The 23,373-nt window shown below is 31.7% G+C and overlaps 3 protein-coding genes and 1 long non-coding RNA gene across 5 annotated transcripts; 3 read left to right on the top strand and 1 right to left on the bottom strand.

Moving 5' to 3' along the window:
• The first annotated feature begins 1,077 nt into the window (after positions 1-1,077).
• LOC124429520 (protein PF14_0175-like) lies at positions 1,078-12,633 on the top strand. 2 transcript variants are annotated; one of them, XM_046974896.1, is made up of 15 exons: positions 1,078-1,559; positions 1,660-1,840; positions 1,930-2,007; positions 2,117-3,673; positions 3,746-3,997; positions 4,085-4,186; positions 4,402-4,506; positions 4,945-5,089; positions 5,236-7,679; positions 7,797-8,204; positions 8,355-8,561; positions 8,898-9,442; positions 9,564-9,807; positions 9,907-10,009; positions 10,146-12,633. In XM_046974896.1, the coding sequence occupies exons 2-15, from the start codon at positions 1,736-1,738 to the stop codon at positions 10,877-10,879; spliced, it is 7,029 nt and encodes a 2,342-aa protein (XP_046830852.1). In that variant the 5' UTR covers positions 1,078-1,559; positions 1,660-1,735; the 3' UTR covers positions 10,880-12,633. The 2 variants fall into 2 exon arrangements, with proteins under 2 accessions (XP_046830852.1, XP_046830853.1); XM_046974897.1 differs by lacking the exon at positions 4,402-4,506.
• A 471-nt stretch (positions 12,634-13,104) lies between these two features.
• On the top strand, positions 13,105-17,525 carry LOC124429521 (histone acetyltransferase KAT2A). Its single transcript, XM_046974899.1, has 5 exons — positions 13,105-14,160; positions 14,390-15,369; positions 15,451-16,011; positions 16,102-16,826; positions 16,923-17,525. The coding sequence occupies exons 2-5, from the start codon at positions 14,399-14,401 to the stop codon at positions 17,114-17,116; spliced, it is 2,451 nt and encodes an 816-aa protein (XP_046830855.1). The 5' UTR covers positions 13,105-14,160; positions 14,390-14,398; the 3' UTR covers positions 17,117-17,525.
• Positions 17,526-18,319: 794 nt separating this feature from the next.
• On the bottom strand, positions 18,320-23,249 carry LOC124429522 (serine-rich adhesin for platelets-like). The gene is made up of 4 exons (XM_046974900.1): positions 21,150-23,249; positions 19,628-20,373; positions 19,309-19,527; positions 18,320-19,238 (listed from the first exon to the last, which is right to left on the bottom strand). Exons 1-4 carry the CDS (start codon positions 22,461-22,463, stop codon positions 19,148-19,150), a joined length of 2,370 nt encoding a protein of 789 aa, XP_046830856.1. The 5' UTR covers positions 22,464-23,249; the 3' UTR covers positions 18,320-19,147.
• On the top strand, positions 20,532-21,384 carry LOC124429529. Its single transcript, XR_006943479.1, has 2 exons — positions 20,532-21,104; positions 21,255-21,384. It is a non-coding gene; the product is annotated as an uncharacterized LOC124429529 (long non-coding RNA).
• Positions 23,250-23,373: the final 124 nt, after the last annotated feature.

Genomic DNA, 23,373 nt, shown 5'->3' with positions numbered 1-23,373 from the left:
TGCGAAAAAACGGAAAAGCTTAAGAAGAAAACACGGGTGGCAAAACCGCGTTCGCGGAGGTAATATTGACAATTTTTCATCACGACGCTATGCATATTTTTAAGCGTCGATACTACTTAAATGGACCGTGCGTTAACCCGTAGACTTTTTTATCGTTTTCAATCGTACAAATCTTCGCGAATGTCCGTTTTTTCTTTTGTTTACGCCTTGTCAGTTGGGCTTTTGTTGTGTGCAACCGCGCGCCGCTGTTACCTATGTACGAGTGAGAATGAGATGTATATGTGAGATCCGTGTGTACTTGTGTTAGTGGCTTGTGTGGCACGTATGCTTGCACACAGGCGCGCGCGGGTCATAACCTCAAAATATGCTTCCAGCTGTCGAATTATTTTACGCTACTCTAAATGTCTTATTATTGATGTTTTTATATCACGGAATGACATATGTAAATTAATGGTTCTTATATTACCTTTATGCAATGATCAACGTTTCATCGTTAATTATACCTTTTTTTTAAAACATTATACTCTTTCTTATTCATATTTCTCTCTCTTTCTCTCTCTTTTTCTTCTATAACTCCTTTCTTTTTATCTCCCTTTTTTTCTCTCTGTCTCTCTCTTCTCTCTCTCTCTGTTTCTCTCTCTCTCTGTTTCTCTCTCTCTCTGTTTCTCTCTCTCTCTCTGTTTCTCTGCTTTTCATTTCTCTCTTTCTCTAGTATATTCATAAAAGTATATCTTTTACTAATTGTCAGTCATTTATTTAAAAAAATATCTATTTCATTCAATACAAAATACTTTAATTCACATTGTTCCTATTTCCATTATATGTTGATCTTTCATGTAAAAACTACATTATATACTTTGTTACAGGGTAGAAGAGACGAGCAAACTTAAGATGAGCACAAGTGCAACTTGATTTAACATCAGCCACTATAAAACTAAGAGAAAAGCTTGTTTGAATCTTTCATTTTCTCTTCTTCTTCTTATCTTTTCCCAATATTTTCTCTTTTTTATATTTATTGCTAAATATAAACAATGAATTTAACTTAATTATAAAAGAAATTAAATAATGTCATCTAATTATTTTTTGGATTTGGGATAATGTCAATTTTGTATATTTAATTATTTATTATACCATTCATATCATTTAAAAAAATAAATGTATACATAATGCTGGGGAAGAATATAATTACATTTTATTCATAAATGGATGAAATCCTGCAACAAATGTACCTTAAAAATTCATTAAAATTTATACAAAATGCAAATGAGCATTTATTCTTTAATGGATAATGTAGTTCAGAGAAGAACTACCTGCAATATGCAAAAAATTGAAAATGTTAACATACTAATGTGGTCAATGAAAGAATACAACTATAAAACAAGCTCTTTCCAACGCGTTTGAATATAAGTATTAGAGAAGTCTAGAAATACTGCATAAGTAAGAGAAGATATACGAAACTATATGCATGACAGGAACAGGAGACATAGGTCGAAGACGCGTTGAGTGGCGCAGGAGCGCAAATCTAACAAATGTGTTTCTTTAAATAGAAAATATAAAAGGTAAATTCACAATAATGTCTATAAAATTATTTTTATATATTTCAATATTATGTTTGTATAACACAGACATATATATAATTTTATTATGCACTTTGTTTAGATTAAATATTATAGAGAAGCAAACAATCTAGGAAGGTGGCTACAAGCTGCCCAATGTAAAGTGGGGCTGCGTGGGCATGCAGCAGCCTCAGTCACGCCCTCTTCTTGGGGACTCAGTATCCTCTACAACTTCCCCGACTACACGTCGAAATAATCAAGTTGCTGTCTTAACACAACAACAGGTATAATTCTCATATGAAAACAAAATTTCTATTATTATTTTATCATGAATTTAGACTATATATTTTATATTTATGATACTTTGCTTTAGTTACAGCAGTTGCAACTGCAAACTCAAAATACACGAGGTCAATCACTAACTTTTGCTGTACAGCAACCATCGAATACTGTAAGTATTACATTCTCTACTATGATGAGACAAAGCTTTCTATAAAATAAATTTGCCTCACAAATTGCTTTATTTTCGTAATTATAAGTATAATTTATTTCCATTATAGTCACAAGATCAAGGAAATGGATCTACAACTGGAAATCACATAGTCTATGTGAACCAACTAAACCAATTAAATCAGGGTACCATAAATCCCTCAGGGACTGGTATGGGCCTACCCCCGGCCACCCCCACTTTTGGGGTGGGCCTTAATATGGGATTGCCACTATCACTTTTAAATACCAGTCTTACATCACTCACGTCTAATGTAATTACTACATCTAATCCTTTACTTAATTTGGGCCTACCAAGTATAAACACTGGACTAACGTCGATAAATCCTAACTTAAATCAGTTAAATGCTATAAATTCAAATTTAAACACCAATATTGGCTCAAACAGTATTAATAGTGGTTTGCCTGGTATAGGACAAGATATAAATAATATAAATACTGGGCTAAATCGAATAAGTACACTAAATACTACAAGTATCAATTCTGCACTGACTAGTGTAAATACAGGATTAACCAATGTAAACCCGAATTTAACGAACTTGAATTCAAATATCAATCAAAATCTGACGCCGTTAAATTCGAACTTTAATGCTACAAGTTCTGGAGTATCTAGTTTAAGTACAATTAATCAGAACGTGAATACAAACCTGGCAACTACTAGTATAAGTTCTAATATAAATCAAGGACTTAATCGACCAGTGAATGCTTTGGCATCTGGTTTGACATCAACTAGTCTAAATACTAGTAGTGCACAATTTCCATTCCAAACTATACAGAGTATTCAGACTATCGCTCCACATATTGTTGGATCAAATATAGCACACGTACCAAGTTCTACTATATCACAACACTCCAATAACGTATCGATTTCACAAATTTCTAATACTGGAACATTGTCAAGTTCTACTATATTTACAAGTACTCCAAGTGAATCAATTCGTTCAACTGCAGCGAATGTTAATCATGCGTCGAACGTAAATATTACGACGAACGTTGCACATCTTGGTACAATGCACTCTAACTTGTCAAATATATCATCCAACATACAACACATATCTACTTCCAACGAGTCAAACATGTCATTGAGTCATGTTTCACCTTTAAATTCCTCACAATCAACTGGATTTCAATCGCAACGGCAGTATTCTCAAGGAATAAATCCTGGTTTAAATTCGTCTGTCACATTGACAGGCACAACGCAATCAACAAATATTGTCAGTACAATGAATACTGTGAAATCAATGCAAAATATTCAGAATCAAAATATTAATTCTCCAGGCAGTCCATTTTCAATGCCATTAAAAAGTCCTGCATCTAATATTGCACCACCAACACCAAGCCCTAGTCCAAATAGGCTGTTACTTAGGAGTCCAGCATCAAATTCTATACAGTCAAATAGAAACAGTCCAAGCCCAGTGGGAACATCAACTACGAATAATAATTTTAATGTACAAATGCAAAGTCCTATGCAAAGCCCAATGAGTGTTAGTCAAATTCAAAGCCCTGTGCTTAGCCCATATCCTCCTGCTAAAAGTCCACATATGTTAAGTGGCAATAACTCACTGAATAACAGAAGTCCAGCTCCAGGAGGTAGTCCTGGTCCACCACTGGTAAGGCTATAATAAATATACTAAAAAAAATGTCGTATCTTAAATATTTATTTGTACATCTTGTAATTTAAGGTTAGACCAAATACACCCATCTTGCAGCAGGGTATGCAAGTTTTGCAGATAATTCATGGTACACCACAAGGATATCAGCAAACACCTACACAATTAGTAACAAGAACCCATCTTTTTGGAAATCAGCAAATTCAAATAGCGGCTACAAAACCAGCCAAACAACCACCACAAATTTTGCCTAAGCCACCAAATCAACAGAATACTACTTCTCAACAAAAGCCTCAACGTGTAACAACAACCATTACAAATCAGGTAGGAGAATTTCATATTCTATAAATTATAAATAATTATACCAATGTACAATTTATATTAAAAATTTTACTTCCTTATTTTGTTCAGATTACACAACAAACACAGCCACAAATTGTTCTTGCTGGTCCACAACCAAATCCTACAACAGCAACAATGATACCAACTGCTCAAGGTCTCCTATTAAATCAGGTTATTATAATTTTCCTTTATACAATGATACATTACTATTATTCTGCATGTTCATTATTTTATCATTCAATAATGCAAATATCATGGCAATGTGTAAATATTTATATTATAATATTTCAGTATGCTCTCTTTATATTTGTCATAATAGCTTGTGTGCATATATCTTATCACAAAAGATTGCTTTGTGCTTCATGTTTATCACATTTGGTATATAGGTTCTACCATCAACTGGACCAGTTATTGTTCAACAACAACCAGGTGGTGTTCAACTTATACTAAGGACACCAGCAAGCGCCCAGCAACAAACCCATACTGCACAGGTGATGGTGTCATCCATATAATCATGCATTGTCATATTCCAAATTCATATTCATTGCTTGTTTGATTTTAAATTAATGTAAAAAGTTACTTGATTTTTTATTTCATAGATAAAATATTTTTATATAAATATATATAATAAAGAAAAATAAATCTAACTAAAATATTATATCTTTTAATGAATTATAGTTAACAAAATTCGATTAGTTATTGAATTTAAAAAAGCATATATTTGAGATATTATAAGTTAATAATTTTAACATGACAAGAATGATCAATATTAATATATAGAAACACTTTTCTATACAAATACTAATTAAACTAGTATTTCACTGAAGTACTTATTAATAATAATAATAATAGAATATTAGAATAATAAAACAATAGAATAATGTTTTTGAACAAGATTAAATGTAGCAAGATACAATTATATTTTACAGTTAACACAACAACAATTAGTAAGAGTTGTCGCAGCACAAAGTATGCAACTACAAGGGATTGCACCTACATTTTTTGCTGTACCAAATAGTTTTCCACCAACCGCATCACCAGTGATTAGACATACTCCTTCTAGCCCTGCTCCATGTAAGTCAATCAAAATAAAACTATATTTTGATTTTCACTTATATTTATAATAACATTTTGAGATATTTACATTATGGAGAATTTTTATATATCTGCATTAATTAAATTTTGTTACAATTATTATATTATCATAATATGCTTTCCAGCTAATACAGGTGCTGGTAATTCCATAGTAATTCAAAATGCTATGGTACAAAGTCCCCAACCGCAAATTACACAAGTTGGCTCAAGCAATACATCTGGTAATACTTCATGTACCCAAAATATTGTTGAACATAATTTACTACCTCCGCCAAAGAAGAAAGCAAAGAAGAAGAAAAAAACTAAAAGAAAAGACGATGAACCTCCAAAATTAGATTTGGCTAGTATCATGAAAATATCAGGAATTGGAGATGATGATGATATTTTTGACAACGATCTTACAACTGAAACAGATGTGTCATGTCAAGTTCAAGTAGAATCAGGACAAACTTTAAGTCAAGTTACACCACAAGTAACAGTAGCAAGTTCCATAGCTCAAAATCCAGCACAAGTACCTGTAGCAAATACAACGAATACGCAAGCCACTGTTGCTTCTCAAAATTTTAACAGTCAGCTTGTTGCTCAACTTCAAATGCCTGTACAGAACACGATTTCGGGATTAAGACTAGCTGTTGGGGAAGATGGAAGAGTTGTTTTACATCATACTCCTGATCCAAATCAACCTGAAATAGATCAAGCAACTGCTCAAGCATTAATAAGATCTCTTACACAAAGTGGTGGTCAAAATGCACAGATTATTTCTCATCTTCTAGGTCAAGCACAAACTGTATCACAAAGTGCTCCAAGTAATGTAGTGCAAAGACAGAAATATGTGCAATCACCAAGTAATCCGACATCTACCAATACTACAAGTTCGGTATGTTCGCAAAATGTTATCTGTACAACAAGTCCACAACATATACAAACATGCTCGAAAGTAAATAATCCGCAAAAAATTGTAAATATTTCTCATGATGCCAATTCTACATCAAATACTTGTGTGCAAAATAGTCAAGGATCATTGCACACAGTGGATATGCAGATTTCTAAAAACATTAATATACAACATCTTATACAAACACCGAAGAATATACAATCATCAAACTCTACTATATTATCACCTAGTAATAGCATTTCAACATCTTCAGATGCTATATCATCCAAACCTTTATGTACAGCCTTTAGCATACAAAATTCTCGATTGTCAAATACGAATCAGACAAATATTAATCAACATTTGTCTAATCCAACACAAAAATCTAGTCAAGTGCGCCTTACAAATACTTGTATTAATACTAATATACGCCAGAATTTGAATAAATCATCACAACACAGTACTCATGTTCAGAAATCTATATCCAGCAATGCAGGAGTATCAAATGAACATATTGTCAAAAACAACAATCAGAATCAACAATCAAATCAACAAGAGTCTTTAAATTTGCAAGAATCGCAATTATATCAACATAATCAGCATCAACAAATAACTGCACAAACTGTACAAACTCAAAATGTACAACATGTATTTGAACAAAATCTACAAACTACCGGCTCAAATATACAACATAATTCTGTAAATATGCTACAGCAAAGCTCATGCAATACTATACAGCATGACACTATGAATGTTTTACAACAACATTCTAGTATTCAACAAAATACAATCAATGTCATGCAACAAAATACATCTGGTAATGTGCAAAGTATAGAGCAAAATGTACAGTCTGGTGCAAGTGATATACCTCTAGGCCAACAAAATGTAATGACTAGTTTGCAACAACAAAATACATCTTTATTGCACAATACAAATGTGCAGCAAAATGTGAATGTACAACAGCAAAAAATTGTTTCTGCAAATACGTTCTCTTCTGTGAATGCACATCAATATGAGTCTCAAAATTCAACTAATGTCATGCAACAGGGTATTAACACACAACAAAATAATCAACATCAAAATATTCTTATTACCAGTACTCCTGTTACTAATACTACTCAACAAAATGAATCGCAAAAGATAGAATCACAAGCTAGTAATGTACTAAATTCTGCAACTAATAATATTTTAAATAATGCACCAAAAATTACCCCAGAAATTTTGAATGCATTGAGCAATTTAAATCCCAATGATCAATTATTAATTGCTAATGCAAATGGGCAAATGCAAGTGATAAGCCAACAACTTTTACAACAGTTCTTAGCTGGACAATTAAATACTACAAATCAGACACAAAATCAAAATCAAACGCAAAAAATAGTAATTGGAGAACCAGATGCGAATAACCAAAATTTACAAGGTGTTCAAATTAATACACCTACCAGTCAAATAATAGTAAATAGTTCTGGTGGAGCTCCTACAATTCAAAATAATATACAAAATATAGTTGTTCAAGCTGCGCCGTCGCAAATGCCACATCACATACAAATCCAAAACTCTGGCTTCCCAAATCAGTTTATTGACAACCTAAATCAACAGCAAATTAGGAATTTAGGAAATAATCAACCAAAGAAAGCAAAAATTGTAAAAAGAGCTAAAGTTACTGTTACAACGCAAAATGTTGGAAATACACAGGTAAGTGTACAATATATATTTTGCTTTTATATTAAATATTATTGCAATTAACTATAACTTTTCATTTAATCATTTATACAATTATTATCTATTAAGTAAAATTATTTTTCATATTAGACGACAAAAACTGTTACTACCTCCCGGCCAACTACAGTAACAACAAACACGTCTAGTTTGCAAAAGGTTGACAGTGCTAATAAAATAGGAAACATATGCCAGAATACAAATATTAGTAAAAGTGAACCTACACAGATCATTGCAAATGGTCCTTTGATATGCTCGTCATCTGGTAGTCATGTGTCTATTCCTTCAAATGGCCAAATGGTGCAAAGAGTGCAGACTATACAACTTCCTGCACAGAAACAACAATTATTAAAAAATATACAATCACAAATACAAGCTATTTTAGCACGAAAGACTGGTTTGCAGCCTGATCAAGCCCTTTTAACAAAATTATATCAAGAACAACATAAAATTTTAGCAAGTGGGAAGGTTGTCAGTACTACAACACATCCTGTTAATAATGTAAGTGAATAAGTTGGATAAAAAACATTTAGACATAAATTTTTTTATTAAATTACAACACTTAAATTAAAACATAAATAGTAATTACAAAACTTAAATTAAAACACTAATACATATATAGTAAAATTATATCATATTTTTTAATTATAGGGACCAGAGCCAAATTTCAGTGTCAATATTGTGACAACACATGCTACTAATACACAGTCACAAAATACATATAAAAATCAAACATCAACTACTCAGTCACAAACTCAAACGTCTACTACTGCTTTACCAGTAACATCAAATCTAAATACAGTTACATCTACTTCTTTACAAAATAATTCAAGTAATAATTATATAAACAATCTTCCGGTAAGAGATATAATCTAATCAAATATTATTAGATCTGTCTAATTTGAAATGGCTTTTCTCCCAATGCTGCCATCTTCTCTAAATTTGAATGAGAATAAAAATGAGGAAAACAGGAATAATATACGATAACGTTCATTTTATATTTTCTAAAAAAAATAATATAAATAAAGCAACAAGTGATAATTTTTCTTACAATTGTTTAGTATTCATAAGTAAATATGAGTTTATAAGCACTCAGTTAGACAGATCTAATGTGAATATTATATTTACTATTATTGTTATTGTTAGTATTATTTGTGAAAAGAATAGAATAAATTAATAACAATTTTTTTATAGGTTTCACAAAATGTTCAGGTTCAACAATGTGTAGTATCAAATAATTCCACTCAGAATGTGCATCAAACGCACACCAAACAGCACAAGTTTTATCAGAATCATGGAAATCAGATGATAAATCCGTCCTCTACCAACTTGCAACTTTTCTCACCACCAAGTACATCCACAGCTCCTATGCAAAGCAACGCACAACAACAATTACCCCTAGTTCAAACACAACAAGTAGCCATGCAACAATCCACGCAGTGTCAGACAGATCCATTGGACATCAAGCCAAACATACAGACACCAAGTCCTGTCAAACAAGAACTTTCCTCGCCAATTCAAATTCAAGTCCAAAGTGGCTCTCCTGCAGGTCAGGTAGCCTCACCTAGAATGATTGGTAAAGGAACACAAAGGATTCAGAGCCCTGTAAATAATACAGGAAATTCAAGCAAACAACTTGTTAGTCCTGGAAGTAGCTCAAGTCCTTTGATAAGTCCTAGACAAGGTGTAAAGAGACCAGCATCAACTCCGATTTCTAGGCAAATCAATCGTAGTGATCTGTAAGTATTATACTATCTTCAGAATATATTAGATTTATAAAATTAACTCATAAACATTACACTATCATAAATTATATATATTATGCTATACATTATTACAATCTTTTATCTGTATTCTTAGATTGGAACAACAACTAAAAATCGATCAAAATGGTGCAACTAATCCAGATGTAAATACTCCATTTTTAAGCAAGCGTGATGCTTGTAAACGGCTTGTTAGATATCATTGTTTGAATGAACAAGTTTTAAGTACTAAAGATTTAGCTAAGGCAGACGAAATTTTTGAAGAAACAGCAAAACATTTATTATCTAAATTTAATTCTATGATGAATAAATACACATATCTTCTCTTAATGGAAAGCATGGTATGAATTATGGTTTATATTTTTTTGAATCAATTTATTTACAAAATATTAATAAAAAATATATTATTAAGAAAATAATATAATTATAATAATTTTTAGAGAGAAGTAAGAACATCAGAATTAATGATGATAGACAGAACTTTTGTTGCTGAAGAACAAAGTATTCTAAATAGGTTGCGTGAGCAAGAAGCTAAAATAAATGGTAAGAAATGATATCTTATATATCAGAGATTATTAAATAATTATATTTTTTAAATGTATTCACCTGAAAAGTTAAGAAACCATTAGTAAGTATGATAATGATAAGACGAAAAAATTCAAATGATTTTTATTTACAGAAGAATTTAAGAAAGAAGAAAAACCACTGGTACCAAAAGTTGAGCCTGGCCTTGCAGAAGATGACAAATTATCATCACCTTTAGAAAATGTATCCGTAAAGCGTGAATTAGAGGATGACTTTTCAACAGAAGAAATAGAATGTAAACCATTGATAAAACAAGCTAGTTGTACAAGTGGTGATTACGATGAGTGGCTTGAAATTCAAAAAGAACTCGGTGTATATCCATCTGCCACGGACTCCTTTAAATGTAAGAGCACTAATAATAGTGGCAGTAATGGTGCATGTACTATGACAATTCCAAAATCATCTAAAAATGAAAGAACAAGGGCGAATGGTGAATGTCGTGTTGCGAATGCAAGTATTTCCGGAGTTTCGAATACCGTTGTAAAAGACAATTGTGATCAAGATAATACAGCAGTTTTTGAAAGACGATGGAGTGGTGCTACGGACCTTGAAAGAGATTTATTAGAGGACACTGAAAGTTTGGATGGTTTAGCATTACATTCTCAAGCCCAATGTCCTGGTTCTCTTCATGTAAGTAGCGAAAGTGGAAATGGTAATGAACATGATGACATTACTGCACAAGTACAATCTGCTATTGATAGCATTTTAAATCTTAAAAAACGTCCCACAAATACTTTATCTGGCAGTAGTGGTAGTAGTGCATCGCAATCCAGTGAATCAAAGGACACAGTGCTTGACCAAGCAGTCCGTAGCATACTAGGCTCGTGACCCTCATTTAATAAAGTATGTTAAAAAAGTGAAGTTAATAGTGAACATCAAGCTGGTTATTAACCTTCAAAATTTTAGAGGAACTTTAGGTATTCTTCTGAGTTTCTGACGTTGACAGAAGAACTTTCTTTGCTATTGATTCTGCAAGATCATCTTCAAAACCCACACGTTTTGAAATGTCATCTATTCAAAGTGTATTTAAGAAAATAATGTGATTTAAAATTTATATAAAAACTAATTATAACAGACAAATTGGATTGTGCAAGTACGTGATTCAATATGATTTTTTAAAGTTTTTTCATTCAAGCTTCTGTTTTACAAAGGCAATAATTACTCATAACAAAAAGATATGTATACTTTACAGTAGTAGTTTAGGTGTAATAAAGTAATCGTGTTAATCTAATTCTAGCAGCTGTACATGTGGATAAATAGATATATAGATAGATAGATTACTTGCTCAGATTTTTCAATCTGCCACTTTGTAATGTAATTTTGTAAAAAGTAATTATTTAAAGCAACTATTCCACTTTGTCTGTAGTACTTGTAGGAAAATCTTATAGATACTTAAATATGGGTTGGTGAATTGTACATAAATTTTTAGCGTGTATTATTATTAATATTATTATTACTATTATTTGTATTATTGTTATTGTGAGATATTATCTCGGAAGTACTATTATTATTATTTTTATTATTATTAATATTATATTATTATTATTATTATTATTATTATTATTATTATTATTATTATTATTATTATTATTATTATTATTATTATTATTATTATTATATTAATAATTATCAATGATACTATCGTCTTGGTTGATGGCGAGAGTATTGAACTAAAGAGATGGTAGTGGATTACGAGACTGAAAAGATAACGGTATCGAACATGGAAGTAAATGAAAATGATGTGCAGAGTGAGAAAAGTACATAAAATATTTACGTTGTTTCTTTTATTTAAACTTATTACTATTTATCGTATATACAATTTCAATCTTATAAGGTGCAAAATCAAATGAAAAGAAACATTTTTTAAATGATTGAAATATTTTACAACTTTTCTGACATCACATGGAATCACAGTGGATATGGAGAAATGAATAAGAATGCATATATAAAGAGAATATATATGTGGTAAAAGGATATGAATATATATATAAAGTATATATGTATATATATATATATATATATATATATATATATATATATATATATATAAAAGAATGATCTAAATACATACAGTAAAGAAATATTATATAGTATACACGAGCCTTTATATATAGTTCTTATTTTCTTAACGACCATGTTGTAAAAGTTTTATTAGTGACATTAAACATCACACAAATTTCATAAAATGACATGCTAAGGCAGCATATAATATTTGTTTAATAAATTATAGCTGATAAGAAGTACAGTTTTCTATTTAAAAAAGAAGTGTTGTTTTTATTATTGGATAATACTTGTACGTAGAATATCTACATATTATAGACATATCCTTTTCCCACATCGGCATAACCACTCTTTATATGCAAAGAAATAATGAGACGTTTTTGGCAAATACAATCCAAGACTGACATATATACAGAGAAACAAGCAAAACTATATAATGTATTACAGTAAGAATAATAATCATTTGTACATAATAATCATTTCCACTCTCAACGGCAATCGCGACTTAATTCCTCACAGATTTTAAAATTTGGATATGCTACAGTTCTTTTGATCCTAATAAATTGCCGATATTTCACGAATATATATATATTTGAACCTTTTTCTCCTTGTTATAAAATAAAACTCTTCATTTCTAACTTTTATTTTTTTTTTAATTTAATATGCTCTTCTAATATGCTATAATATTATTATTATGTAGCAAAGTAGAGCATACAGATATTATATGCACAAAATTTTGTACTTATGAAAAAAAAAACAAAAAAATAATTTTGGAAGCATAATGACTTCACATATTCTATATCTAAAATTATATTTCATATAAAAGAAGAGAATTTAAAAGATTGGTCGTCATAAAATTCTTTTGCCACAGGTAAATTAACTAGTATGTATGCATGTGTACACTATGTATATATATATATATATGTGTGTGTGTATGATATGTGTATATACATACACATATGTGTGTGTGTGTGTATATATATATATATATATTACACTAGGAAGAGAGTTTTCTTCAATAAAAATATATTAAAATAATGAATTAATGTTAATAATTTAAAATAATTGGCAGAGATGAATGAACAAATTTTACCATAGAGTAAAGGTATTATATTTTACTTTATAAAAACAAAAAGAAAAGCGATATATATTATTTCTTATAAAAAAAAATCACTCCTTCCAGTACATACATACATAAATACCACAATTTTCGGTATATGTAAATACATATATACTTATGTATACGTACATACGTACGTAAGAAATATGTGTATAAGGATTATTGATACTTTTAGAAGCACTGATATAACGTTTATTTTACGTACGTGTATATCTACGTACATATATATACATACTGTATATAATATCGTTGTATAAAAACGAACTTCTGTAACTCTCTAAATACCATGGACGCTGAGGAAAAATTTGAAATTAAGGAGAATAGAAAAAATAAATGTATATTTTATATTCTACATCTAATGTGTTTAGGAAAAATGTGAATTAGAAACTCTTTTGAGTAAATACGTTATAGAAGTTTGACTATTTTTAATGTAGTAGCAGCATGCTATTCAAATTTCGCGCTAAATAATTAATTGCATGATTTTTGTATTTTTACTTCTTTTACAGCAACCAATGAGCATTGGTTTTTCCATTGTATCCATAATAACCAAATTTTCAATTGCTTTTCTTTACGATACATAAATAATACTATTATTTATTACTATTTACTATTAATACAAATCAATATTACATTTATTACATTTTCTATACAAAAAAATATTTATCAAAATGGACGAATTTTATTTGACGTCACAAATATCGAAAGTCAGTTCGATCATATGATTCACTTGACGCATACGCATATATGTAGTATGTTTAATTGAACAAAAAGTCTGACGAAAAATAGATGAAAAATACGAGTTCAAATATCAAAAATAAAAAAATATTGTTCATTTTTTCCAAATATTGAAATAACATTGCATTTACTGATATGTGTCTTAAGTGTGTGTAAAATAAATTTTTTCTTTTACTTATACTTAACCTCCCGTCATCGTTGTTGTTGTGTAAATAAAATTGCGGAGTACAACTCAATAAGAACAAAAAATCAGGTTAGTTGAAATCATCATTTATAAAAATATTTCGGATTTAATTGTAATTAAAAGCATATTATATATACACATTATTTATAAGTGACATAAAATGTGACAGTAAATTATATAGACCAAATTAATACAACAATTAGATAATCTCAATAATTTTTTTAAATAATTGACATACATTGTTAAACATTACTTATAAAAGAAAACAGAGATTATCATGGATTTGATAATTTTTCAGATAATATATATGGCGGCGGAAGAGATAAATTGTAATACAACAATAACCTCTTCAGAAGATGCAAAACAATCTGTAACTAGTACATCACAACATGCAGAAACAAATAAAGAGCAAAACACTGTCAGGCCAACTGAACAAACAAGTCGTCCCAATAATTTACAAAGAATTCAACAAAGAAAGCAGCAAATGTTTAATTGGCCACAATTAAAAAAGTTATTAAAATTAGCTACATATAGTGCCTGTCAGGTTGTAGATTGTAAATGTACTGGTTGGAAAAATGCACAACCTTTAACAAAATCATCTAAAAATGAGGTACAACAAGCTGTTACCAATCTCTTTGACCCATGCAAAAGTTGCACTCACATTTTGAAAAGTCATATTACTCATTTACCAACTCAGTCAGACGAAGAAATTAATAAATTATTGGGTATGGTGATTGATGCTGATAATATATTTATGGGCATACATAGAGAAGAAGACCCAGATACAAAAAAAGTATATTATTATTTATATAAGCTTCTAAGAAAATGCATACTATCTATGACAAAACCAACAATAGAAGGTCCTTTAGGTCAACCACCATTTGAAAGGCCCAGTATAGCAAAAGCAGTGATGAATTTTGTTTTATATAAATTTGGTCATTTATCTCAAAGAGAATGGCAAGCTATGTGCGATATGGCAAAAATGTTTTTACATTGCTTGAATCATTGGAATTTTGAAGCACCTAGTACTAGAAAAGCAACAGTCAATAGTGACGAAGCACCAGCTTACAAAATAAATTATACACGATGGCTTGTCTTTTGTTATGTACCTGCATTTTGTGACTCTTTACCTCATTATGACACACCATTGGTATTTGGTAGAACTTTGTTACAAGCTGTCTTCAAACCAGTGTGTAGACAATTAATGGATAAATGTCACAATGAAAGAGACAAAATAACCCCTGAAAAAAGAGTTCTTGTCTTGACACATTTTCCAAAGTATGTATGATATTTGTAAGTTTACATTAATAATATTATATCATGGAATTTATATTAATAGACTTGTAATCTCATTTACAGATTTCTTTCTATGCTGGAAGTAGAAATTTATTCGGACAATTCTCCAATTTGGGATCCTGAATTTAAGCAAGTACCTCCTTCACATTTACAAGTTAATTTAGAATCAAAAGGAAGTCAAGGAAGGAGAACAGGGGAATTTGAAAAAGTTACAGTTGTTCCAAATGACAAAGACAATTTTACAACAATAAACATAAGCCCAGGAATTAAAAAACTTCATGAAAAAAGACCACATTCTGAAAGTCGATTAGATGCAAAAAGACGAAAAAACGAAGAATCTTTTGAAGATCTACCTGATGAAACTGTTGCAGAAATTGTTGCGACTATTAACGATCCTAATTACATGTGTGGGCCCGATGCTGTATTTCCACCAAATGTACCACGAGACGAAACCGCGAAAATAGAAGAAAGTAGAAAAATTATTGAATTTCATGTTGTAGGAAATAGTTTGACACAACCAGTTTCAAAACAAACAATGCTTTGGTTGATTGGTTTGCATAATGTTTTCAGCCATCAGTTACCCAGAATGCCAAAAGAATACATATCTCAATTAGTTTTTGATCCGTAAGTATTGGAATCAGATAATAATGGATTTTTCAACAAATATATATAGATAATTCGAGCAAAAAAAAAACAATATTTTCATGTGTCTAGGAAACATAAAACTTTAGCTTTAATAAAAGATGGACGTCCTATTGGTGGTATTTGCTTCCGCATGTTTCCAACTCAAGGTTTTACAGAAATAGTATTTTGTGCAGTAACAAGTCAAGAACAAGTAAAAGGATATGGTACACATCTAATGAATATGCTTAAAGATTATCATATAAAAAATAATATATTACATTTTCTGACATTTGCGGATGAATTCGCTATTGGCTATTTTAAAAAACAAGGCTTTAGCAAAGACATAAAGTTACCACGTGCAATGCACCAAGGGTATATTAAAGACTATGAAGGTGCTACGTTAATGCACTGTGAATTAAATGCTAAAATTGTATATACAGAATTCACAGCGGTTATAAGGAAACAGAAAGAGATCATTAAAAAATTAATTCAGCAAAGGCAACAAGAAATCCAAAAAGTTCATCCAGGTTTAACATGCTTTAAAGAAGGCGTAAGAGGTATACCAGTAGAATCTATTCCTGGAATACGTGAAACTGGGTGGAAAAGTTATGCTCAAACTAGAACGAGGGGTGTAGCTAAAGGAACTCAAGGACCAGAACCAATGGAAGCATGTTTAGACATTACAGATTCATTGTACAATGCACTCAAAAATGTACTAAATAGTGTGAAAAATCATAGTGCAGCTTGGCCATTTTTAAAACCAGTAGATAAAAATGATGTACCTGATTATTATGATCACATAAAATATCCAATGGGTGTGTACTGTATATATACTTGTTTTTATATTTAAAATTTAGAAATTTTTTAATTTTTTAATAAACAAATTTTTTATCAATTATGTATCATTTCAGATCTTAAAACTATGACAGATCGTTTAAAAGCTAGATACTATGTAACTAGAAGATTATTTATAGCCGACATGACACGAATTTTTACAAACTGTCGCTTATACAATAGCCCTGACACCGAATATTATAGGTGTGCTAATGCTCTCGAAAAATATTTTCAAACTAGAATGAAAGAAATCGGACTCTGGGATAAATAAAATCTTTCTTAGATTTATTAAAGTAAAAATATTATTTGAATAAAAATTAATTCTTCATATAAATTCAAATTTTAAACCATCAAGCAACGCTAATGTACATTAATTGTTTAAGGCAATGATTTTTTTCGTAAAATCAATATTATTTATTTTTGAATATAACTAGCATATATTTGAAATTTTCAATTAACAAATTGAAATTGTGGCAATGTCGTCGTTGATGCCACTAATTTTGAAAAATCTGTGGTGAAGGATGAACTTACTCATCTATTTTTAAATATTTTTATTATAGTTATTATATTAAGGTAGGAATATAGGAGTTGTACATTTTTAAATAAATATCTCTGTATACTATTAAAGGATTGTAAAAACACATTTTAGTTTTATTAGAATAAAAAGTGTTAAGAGAAAATGATGAGTTTATAAACTGTTTTCAGCATCTCACTTTGCAATTATTCTATCGAACAATGATTTTAATTATCAATTCTACTATTAATAATTATAAAGTAACACGACATAAATATTTAAATGTGAAAACTGTAATTCTGTAAATCATATTTTTATTGATAATACATTCTTAATTACTTTTTTTTTTACAATGAGATGAGATGTAATTATGCATCAAACATTATTCGTATGAAATAAATAAACTTATGTTTATTTTAAAATTATACTCAATATTATGTACACTTTAGTATATTTAAGGCAGATCTGAACTTAAAATGGAAATATCTCCCTTAAAAATATCTATTACATTTACACGATACAATATGCATCCACTGGTATGGAGGAGGAAAATTCTTTAATATACACATATTAAAAATAATAATTTATAGTTTCAGTCATACATTTATATACTACAATAACATAAACTAATTTTCGATTAGACGAATGAATATATTTACAAATTTTTAGTACCATACACATCAAGTTCTTTGTAATGTTCACTCATTTAGAAAACTAACAGTTCTTATGGACGGTAAATCATCTATCCTGTCTCCTTATCGTTAGATAAAATTAAATAATAATTAAAATCATACTTCTCCTAACTTTGATATAGTATTCCTCATATTATTATAATAATTTTACGTACACGAGTTAGCATGAATGTGATTACTAACACAAAAAGACAGATTTATAATTTACACATTGTTTGAATAAAGTTAACATTTTTGTGTGACATTATTTAAATTCATTGAGCAGATAAATTGTACAAAAATGGTATACATATTTATTTTTATCTCACATATTTTCTGTTTATAACAATGATAGTTAAATACACAAATGCGCGTATTTTGATATAATAATGTATAAGGGTAACAGATGAATCACTTCTTCAAATGATTCATCCTTATCGTGACTATAAAAAAAAAACAGGTTGATATCATTTAATAGCTATAGAAAATTGTCATTAAATGAAATAATGAAAAGAAAAAGAAATTCAAGATAAAAAACCGAAGATTGTGATTGATTGGAGCTACACAAAATTCACAATTATGTGATATGGTTCTACATAATATCATTTTATAACATACTACTTAACATTATATCTTCTTAGTACATTTTTTACTCTAATCTTTATACAATCAGTGGCAAAAAATAAATGTAATTTTAAATAGTACAGTAATCACTTTGTACAATTTTAGACAAGTTTCAGGTATGCGAAATAAACATTACCGACAATTAACGTTTTATCAAACTTAACAGTACATTAGTACAAATAAAACAACCGGCACCAATTATAACAAAATTTAACAATCAAAATATATAGAAATTATCACGGTTAACACCGAATCGCCAAGGATATAAAAAGTTCTATGATCTAAAATCCGGTATATCGTATATGTATTTAAAAAAAACAAAAAAAAAAAAAAAAAAAAAAAAAAGAAACAAAAAAAAAGTATAATAAAAATGTCTTTGGTGCCTCCATTCTATATAGCAAAATATAACACGTAAAAAAATGTGGTGGGGAGTCAATATTATTAATAATGAGTTTAAAATTGATGCATAAAAAAAATTTTGCCAAAATAAAGTTTATCTCCTAGATGTTTTTCTTCTTCCTGTAGACCTTTTAGGACATCGACTTTTTGTTCGAACCATGTGAGTCCAGGGTAAGGAAAATTCACTAAAATAAAAAATTGATGTAATATTTATCATTGGCAAATATTTTACTATCAATTAACTACTTTCATTACCTTGGAGTAAAACTAGGTATAGGAGCGCCGAATGCAGTAACTGGCAACTGATGATCCACTTGAAGGCTTTGTATCTGTTCTACATCAGGCCACAAAGATGTCACAGCCTCCTCTTCCATTGTCGATGGACATGGACCAGTATGATTTGTATTATAACAAGTAGCTTGATGATTTTGTCGTTCTTGCCTTTGTTTCAACTTTTCTATATGTCTTTGCTCTCTAAAAAAACAATATTAAATATGAAATTCAATAATATGCATATTACATAATAAGTTCAATACAAATCGAATTACAAAATCTACAGAGAGAAAGTAAATACCTTATCCTCTGTACATCCCATCTTTTCCTTCTTCTTTCATCGTTTTCTAACTTTAAGTGCCTTTTGTTGAAAATTTCATCATCAAGATTCTCCGTTCCTTCCATTGTATAACAGCTAGTATATACTTTAACTCTCCAATTTGGAACTTCTAATGTAGTATTAATATCTGGTGGGGATGATTCTTTCAAACTTAATGTATAATTTGGATCACCGACTGCTGTATAATAATGTTCTTCTGTCGTTAAAAACGATTCCTTTCTTACAAGAGATTTTCCTTTTCTATCCGTTTTTCGACTATTTTCATGACTTAATTGTTTATCCTGTATCGTCGAAGTTGTGTCATTACTAATCGTAGATGAACAAGAAACTCCTCTTTTTCTTTTAATGCCACCAGATAATGGCGTTGGATCAGATCTTCGTTTTTTCTTTTCTTCCCACTCTAGTCTAGATTCGTTGCCAATGTCCTGTTTCTCATGCTTACCTTGATTATCATTACATTCTTGTTTGACCGTAGTAATTCCACCACTGGTATTCAAGCGTATTTTAAAACTTTCATTATATTGCGTATTACTAGACTCAGATTGAATACTTTTGTGAATATCACTGGTTGATGGTATAGTCACTGAGTTTAAACTGGGAGGAGAACATGCACCTATATGTTCAGATAAAATAGAATTTTCACTACTTTCTGATCTTAGCTTTTGCAAATTTACTCGTCTGTCCATACGTTCCAAACGCAATTTGAGCTGCAATAAAAAAAACAAAAATATTAAAATATATTCACGCGTTAAGGCTAATAATTTGGTCATAGTAGTTAACAAATTTAATAAGAGAAAATAAAAATTTCAACAATGAATTATGGTTTAAAGTGTAAACAATAACATAATAGTAAATATACTTTTTTAAGGGATGCGCCGCGTTTTTTCCTTTATTTGGAATATGAATGAATATTATCATTCTCATCTTCGAATTACTTGACATTCTTACTGGATCAAATTCGGTAGAAATTAAAGATAACAATGTAAAGTCAAATCAACGTGTATCGTTGTATGTGTGCATGCGGTAAAGCATGACAAAGTAGCGCCACCACGTGGTAGAAACTTCACGGTCGACCTTCACGGACAGTTTGATAATGGAGAACAAAAGAAGTAGGAGGGATAGAGTGGAAAGAAGAGAACTGACATTCAAAGCATGTGCGCGCCATGTAGCACGTTTTACAAGATGGAGTCAAAACGGCGACGTAAGGAATTGATACGAGAGAAGGAGAGGAAAGGAAGAAGCGAAAAAGAGAGAGACAGAGAGAGAGAGAGAGAGAGGGAGGGAGAGAAGAAGACGAAAAGAGAGAAAGAGCGTGCGAACAAGAGAGAGAAAGAGAGAGAGAGAGACAGAATGACGACCAAACAGGAAGGAGGGGAGATAGAAGAAAGGCGGGAAAAAAGAAAGGAAGCGCGATGGAAAGACGTAAAAGAGAATGAAGGTAAAACGAAGAATAAAAGTAATGCAGTATGTCATTCCCACATACCGTCTCATTTTCCTGTCGAAGGGCAGCAAGGAGTTTATCCTTTGTGACGATTTGCTCTGACTGTTGTTGAATAAGATCCAAATGAAGTAATAACAATTCTTTAAGGTGCTTGACCTCGGTGAGATCGTTCTGACGTGGCTCGTTACCCCTTAACGGGCTTACACCGAGAGCGGAGGTCGCCGTTGCTGCGGCCGGCGTCCCACCGTCAGTCATGCTGGCGTACATGTGATCAAAATCGCAAGGAAAACTGAGTATCCCGGCGACGGATTTGCTCTCCTCGTCAACGTTACTCTGGAATTCGTTCCGTGGACAGCTACTATTGTTGTTGTTATTGTTGTTGTTATTGTTGTTACTCGTGGCGACGTTACTAGTTGTCGTTGTAGTTGTCGAAGCACTCGTGCGTGCACCGCTCGTCGCCGACGAGGTGGACAAGTGCTCGTTCATCGCCGCGACCATGTTGTCGTTGTCGTACGTCGCGACCCTCAGCGCCGTCGTTGTCGTCGTCGTCGTCGTCGTCGTCGTCGTCGTCGTCGTCGTTGCTATTGTACTCGTTTCGATAGTAATAGTAGCAGTAGCGATGATGGTAGTAGTAACAGCAGCAATAGCAGTAGCAGCAGCAGTAGTAGTACTAGTAGTAGTAGTAGTAGTAGTAGTAGTAGTAGTAGTAGTAGTAGTAGCGGTAGTAGTAGCAATAGCAGTAACAGTGTTCGTCGTGATACCACCGTCAAGCCCCAACGACGTCGAGACGTTCGTTAGAGAGCACACTTCGCGGTATTCAGGAGCGGCGTCAGCGTTGCCATCGGCGTAGCAATCGTGAACCGGTGACGACGCGTCCCTCGATGGACGTATTTCAGGAAAATTTACCGGCGTCGCTCGTGGATCCAAATTCGCGTCGTGTAAATCCACGACGCCGACGACGCCCTCGTCGGTAGAAACGGTAACGACATATCCTCCACTACCTCCTCTTCCTTCTCCTCTTTCTCCACTACTCCTTCCACCATTACCTCCTCCAGCTCCACCACCACCACCACCACCACCACCACCACCACCACCACCACCACTACCACTACCACTACCACCACCACCACCACCACCACCACCACCACCACCACCACCACCACCACCACCACCACCACCACCACCACCACCACCACCACTACCACTGCCACAACCATTGAAAACAATATCAACGGCATCACCACCACCACTACGTCCAGGAAAGACACTGGGAGCAGCAGTGGCAGCGGCAGCGGCAGCACCGAGCTCGTTATTCTCACCGTTCACGAGTCCTCGCGACGGCAATGCGTTTGACATTTTCCTTCTGCTCGGTTCCAGTAATCATTTGTGGACGCCTCGAGCGTACCACGCGTCCACCCCGCACACATTAAGCTATTTCGTCGATCACCGACACCATCGAACGCGTGCCACGTTATACACCTCCACCTCCCTTTCCCTTCTCTCTCTTCCTTTCTTTCTTTCTCTCTCTTTCTCTTTAACGTTTCTAACGACACGCGCGAGATCACTGTACAATATATCAGGACAAAGAACCTTATTTTTTTCTCCGCTTATCTTTGTATGAAGCAAAAAAGAAAGAGAAAGGAAGAAACAGATATCAAGCTCGTCCACCGCGAACGAGTCGCGAGTGTGGCGGCGCACGAGGTGCGCCGCTCCGTTTCGTTTCCCTTTGTGTTTACTCTGACGGACTAAGAGAAGCCGCACACCGCATTTTCGCGGTCGCTTTCATGGAATCACTCCTGCCATCTGACGGTGATTCGATCAATTATTCTCAAACAGATTTCCCGCCATCACTATTTTACGACATGTCAACATGAGGAAAATCGGATGCGTGCGCATGAGCCCTTGAATGTGATTGGTCGATTCAATGATTTGCAACAGGCGGTAAATTTGTCTTAACAAATTGGTAAGTTTTTCATTAAATAAATGGTTTTTGCAACTTATACAAAAGCACATACTGAATTTTTTTTATTAGTTTATTTCTTAATTATTTGAACATTAATATGTGAGAAAATATCTGTTAAGAGATTTATTTAACTTTTTTATTTAAATTTCTTCTTTACTTATCTTCGAAATACAAAAAAGAGAAAGAATTGTCAATATTATTTGTATATCTATCTTGATACAATAGTATGATTTTTTTATGCATTTAGCGGTTTATTAATATTTTACGGAACAAAGGAAATTGAAAGGAAATATGAGAGAAAGT

The sequence above is a fragment of the Vespa crabro genome, chromosome 15, assembly GCF_910589235.1.
Source record: "Vespa crabro chromosome 15, iyVesCrab1.2, whole genome shotgun sequence".
NCBI lineage: Eukaryota > Metazoa > Arthropoda > Insecta > Hymenoptera > Vespidae > Vespa > Vespa crabro.
This window is presented reverse-complemented; position numbering and strand designations above follow the sequence as displayed.

Excerpts from the sequence above, each read along its gene's own strand:
- LOC124429520 (XM_046974896.1), top strand. The coding sequence starts at position 1,736 with ATGCAGCAGCCTCAGTCACGCCCTCTTCTTGGGGACTCAGTATCCTCT. Across the intron at positions 2,008-2,116 it reads TACAGCAACCATCGAATACT|TCACAAGATCAAGGAAATGG; the intron begins GTAAGTATTACA and ends TTTCCATTATAG. Across the intron at positions 7,680-7,796 it reads AAAATGTTGGAAATACACAG|ACGACAAAAACTGTTACTAC; the intron begins GTAAGTGTACAA and ends TTTTCATATTAG.
- LOC124429522 (XM_046974900.1), bottom strand. The coding sequence starts at position 22,463 with ATGTCAAACGCATTGCCGTCGCGAGGACTCGTGAACGGTGAGAATAAC. Across the intron at positions 19,528-19,627 it reads TGGGATGTACAGAGGATAAG|AGAGCAAAGACATATAGAAA; the intron begins GTATTTACTTTC and ends TTGTTTTTTTAG. Across the intron at positions 19,239-19,308 it reads ATACCTAGTTTTACTCCAAG|TGAATTTTCCTTACCCTGGA; the intron begins GTAATGAAAGTA and ends TTTTTATTTTAG.
- LOC124429521 (XM_046974899.1), top strand. The coding sequence starts at position 14,399 with ATGGCGGCGGAAGAGATAAATTGTAATACAACAATAACCTCTTCAGAA. Across the intron at positions 15,370-15,450 it reads GTCTTGACACATTTTCCAAA|ATTTCTTTCTATGCTGGAAG; the intron begins GTATGTATGATA and ends TCTCATTTACAG. Across the intron at positions 16,827-16,922 it reads TCACATAAAATATCCAATGG|ATCTTAAAACTATGACAGAT; the intron begins GTGTGTACTGTA and ends GTATCATTTCAG.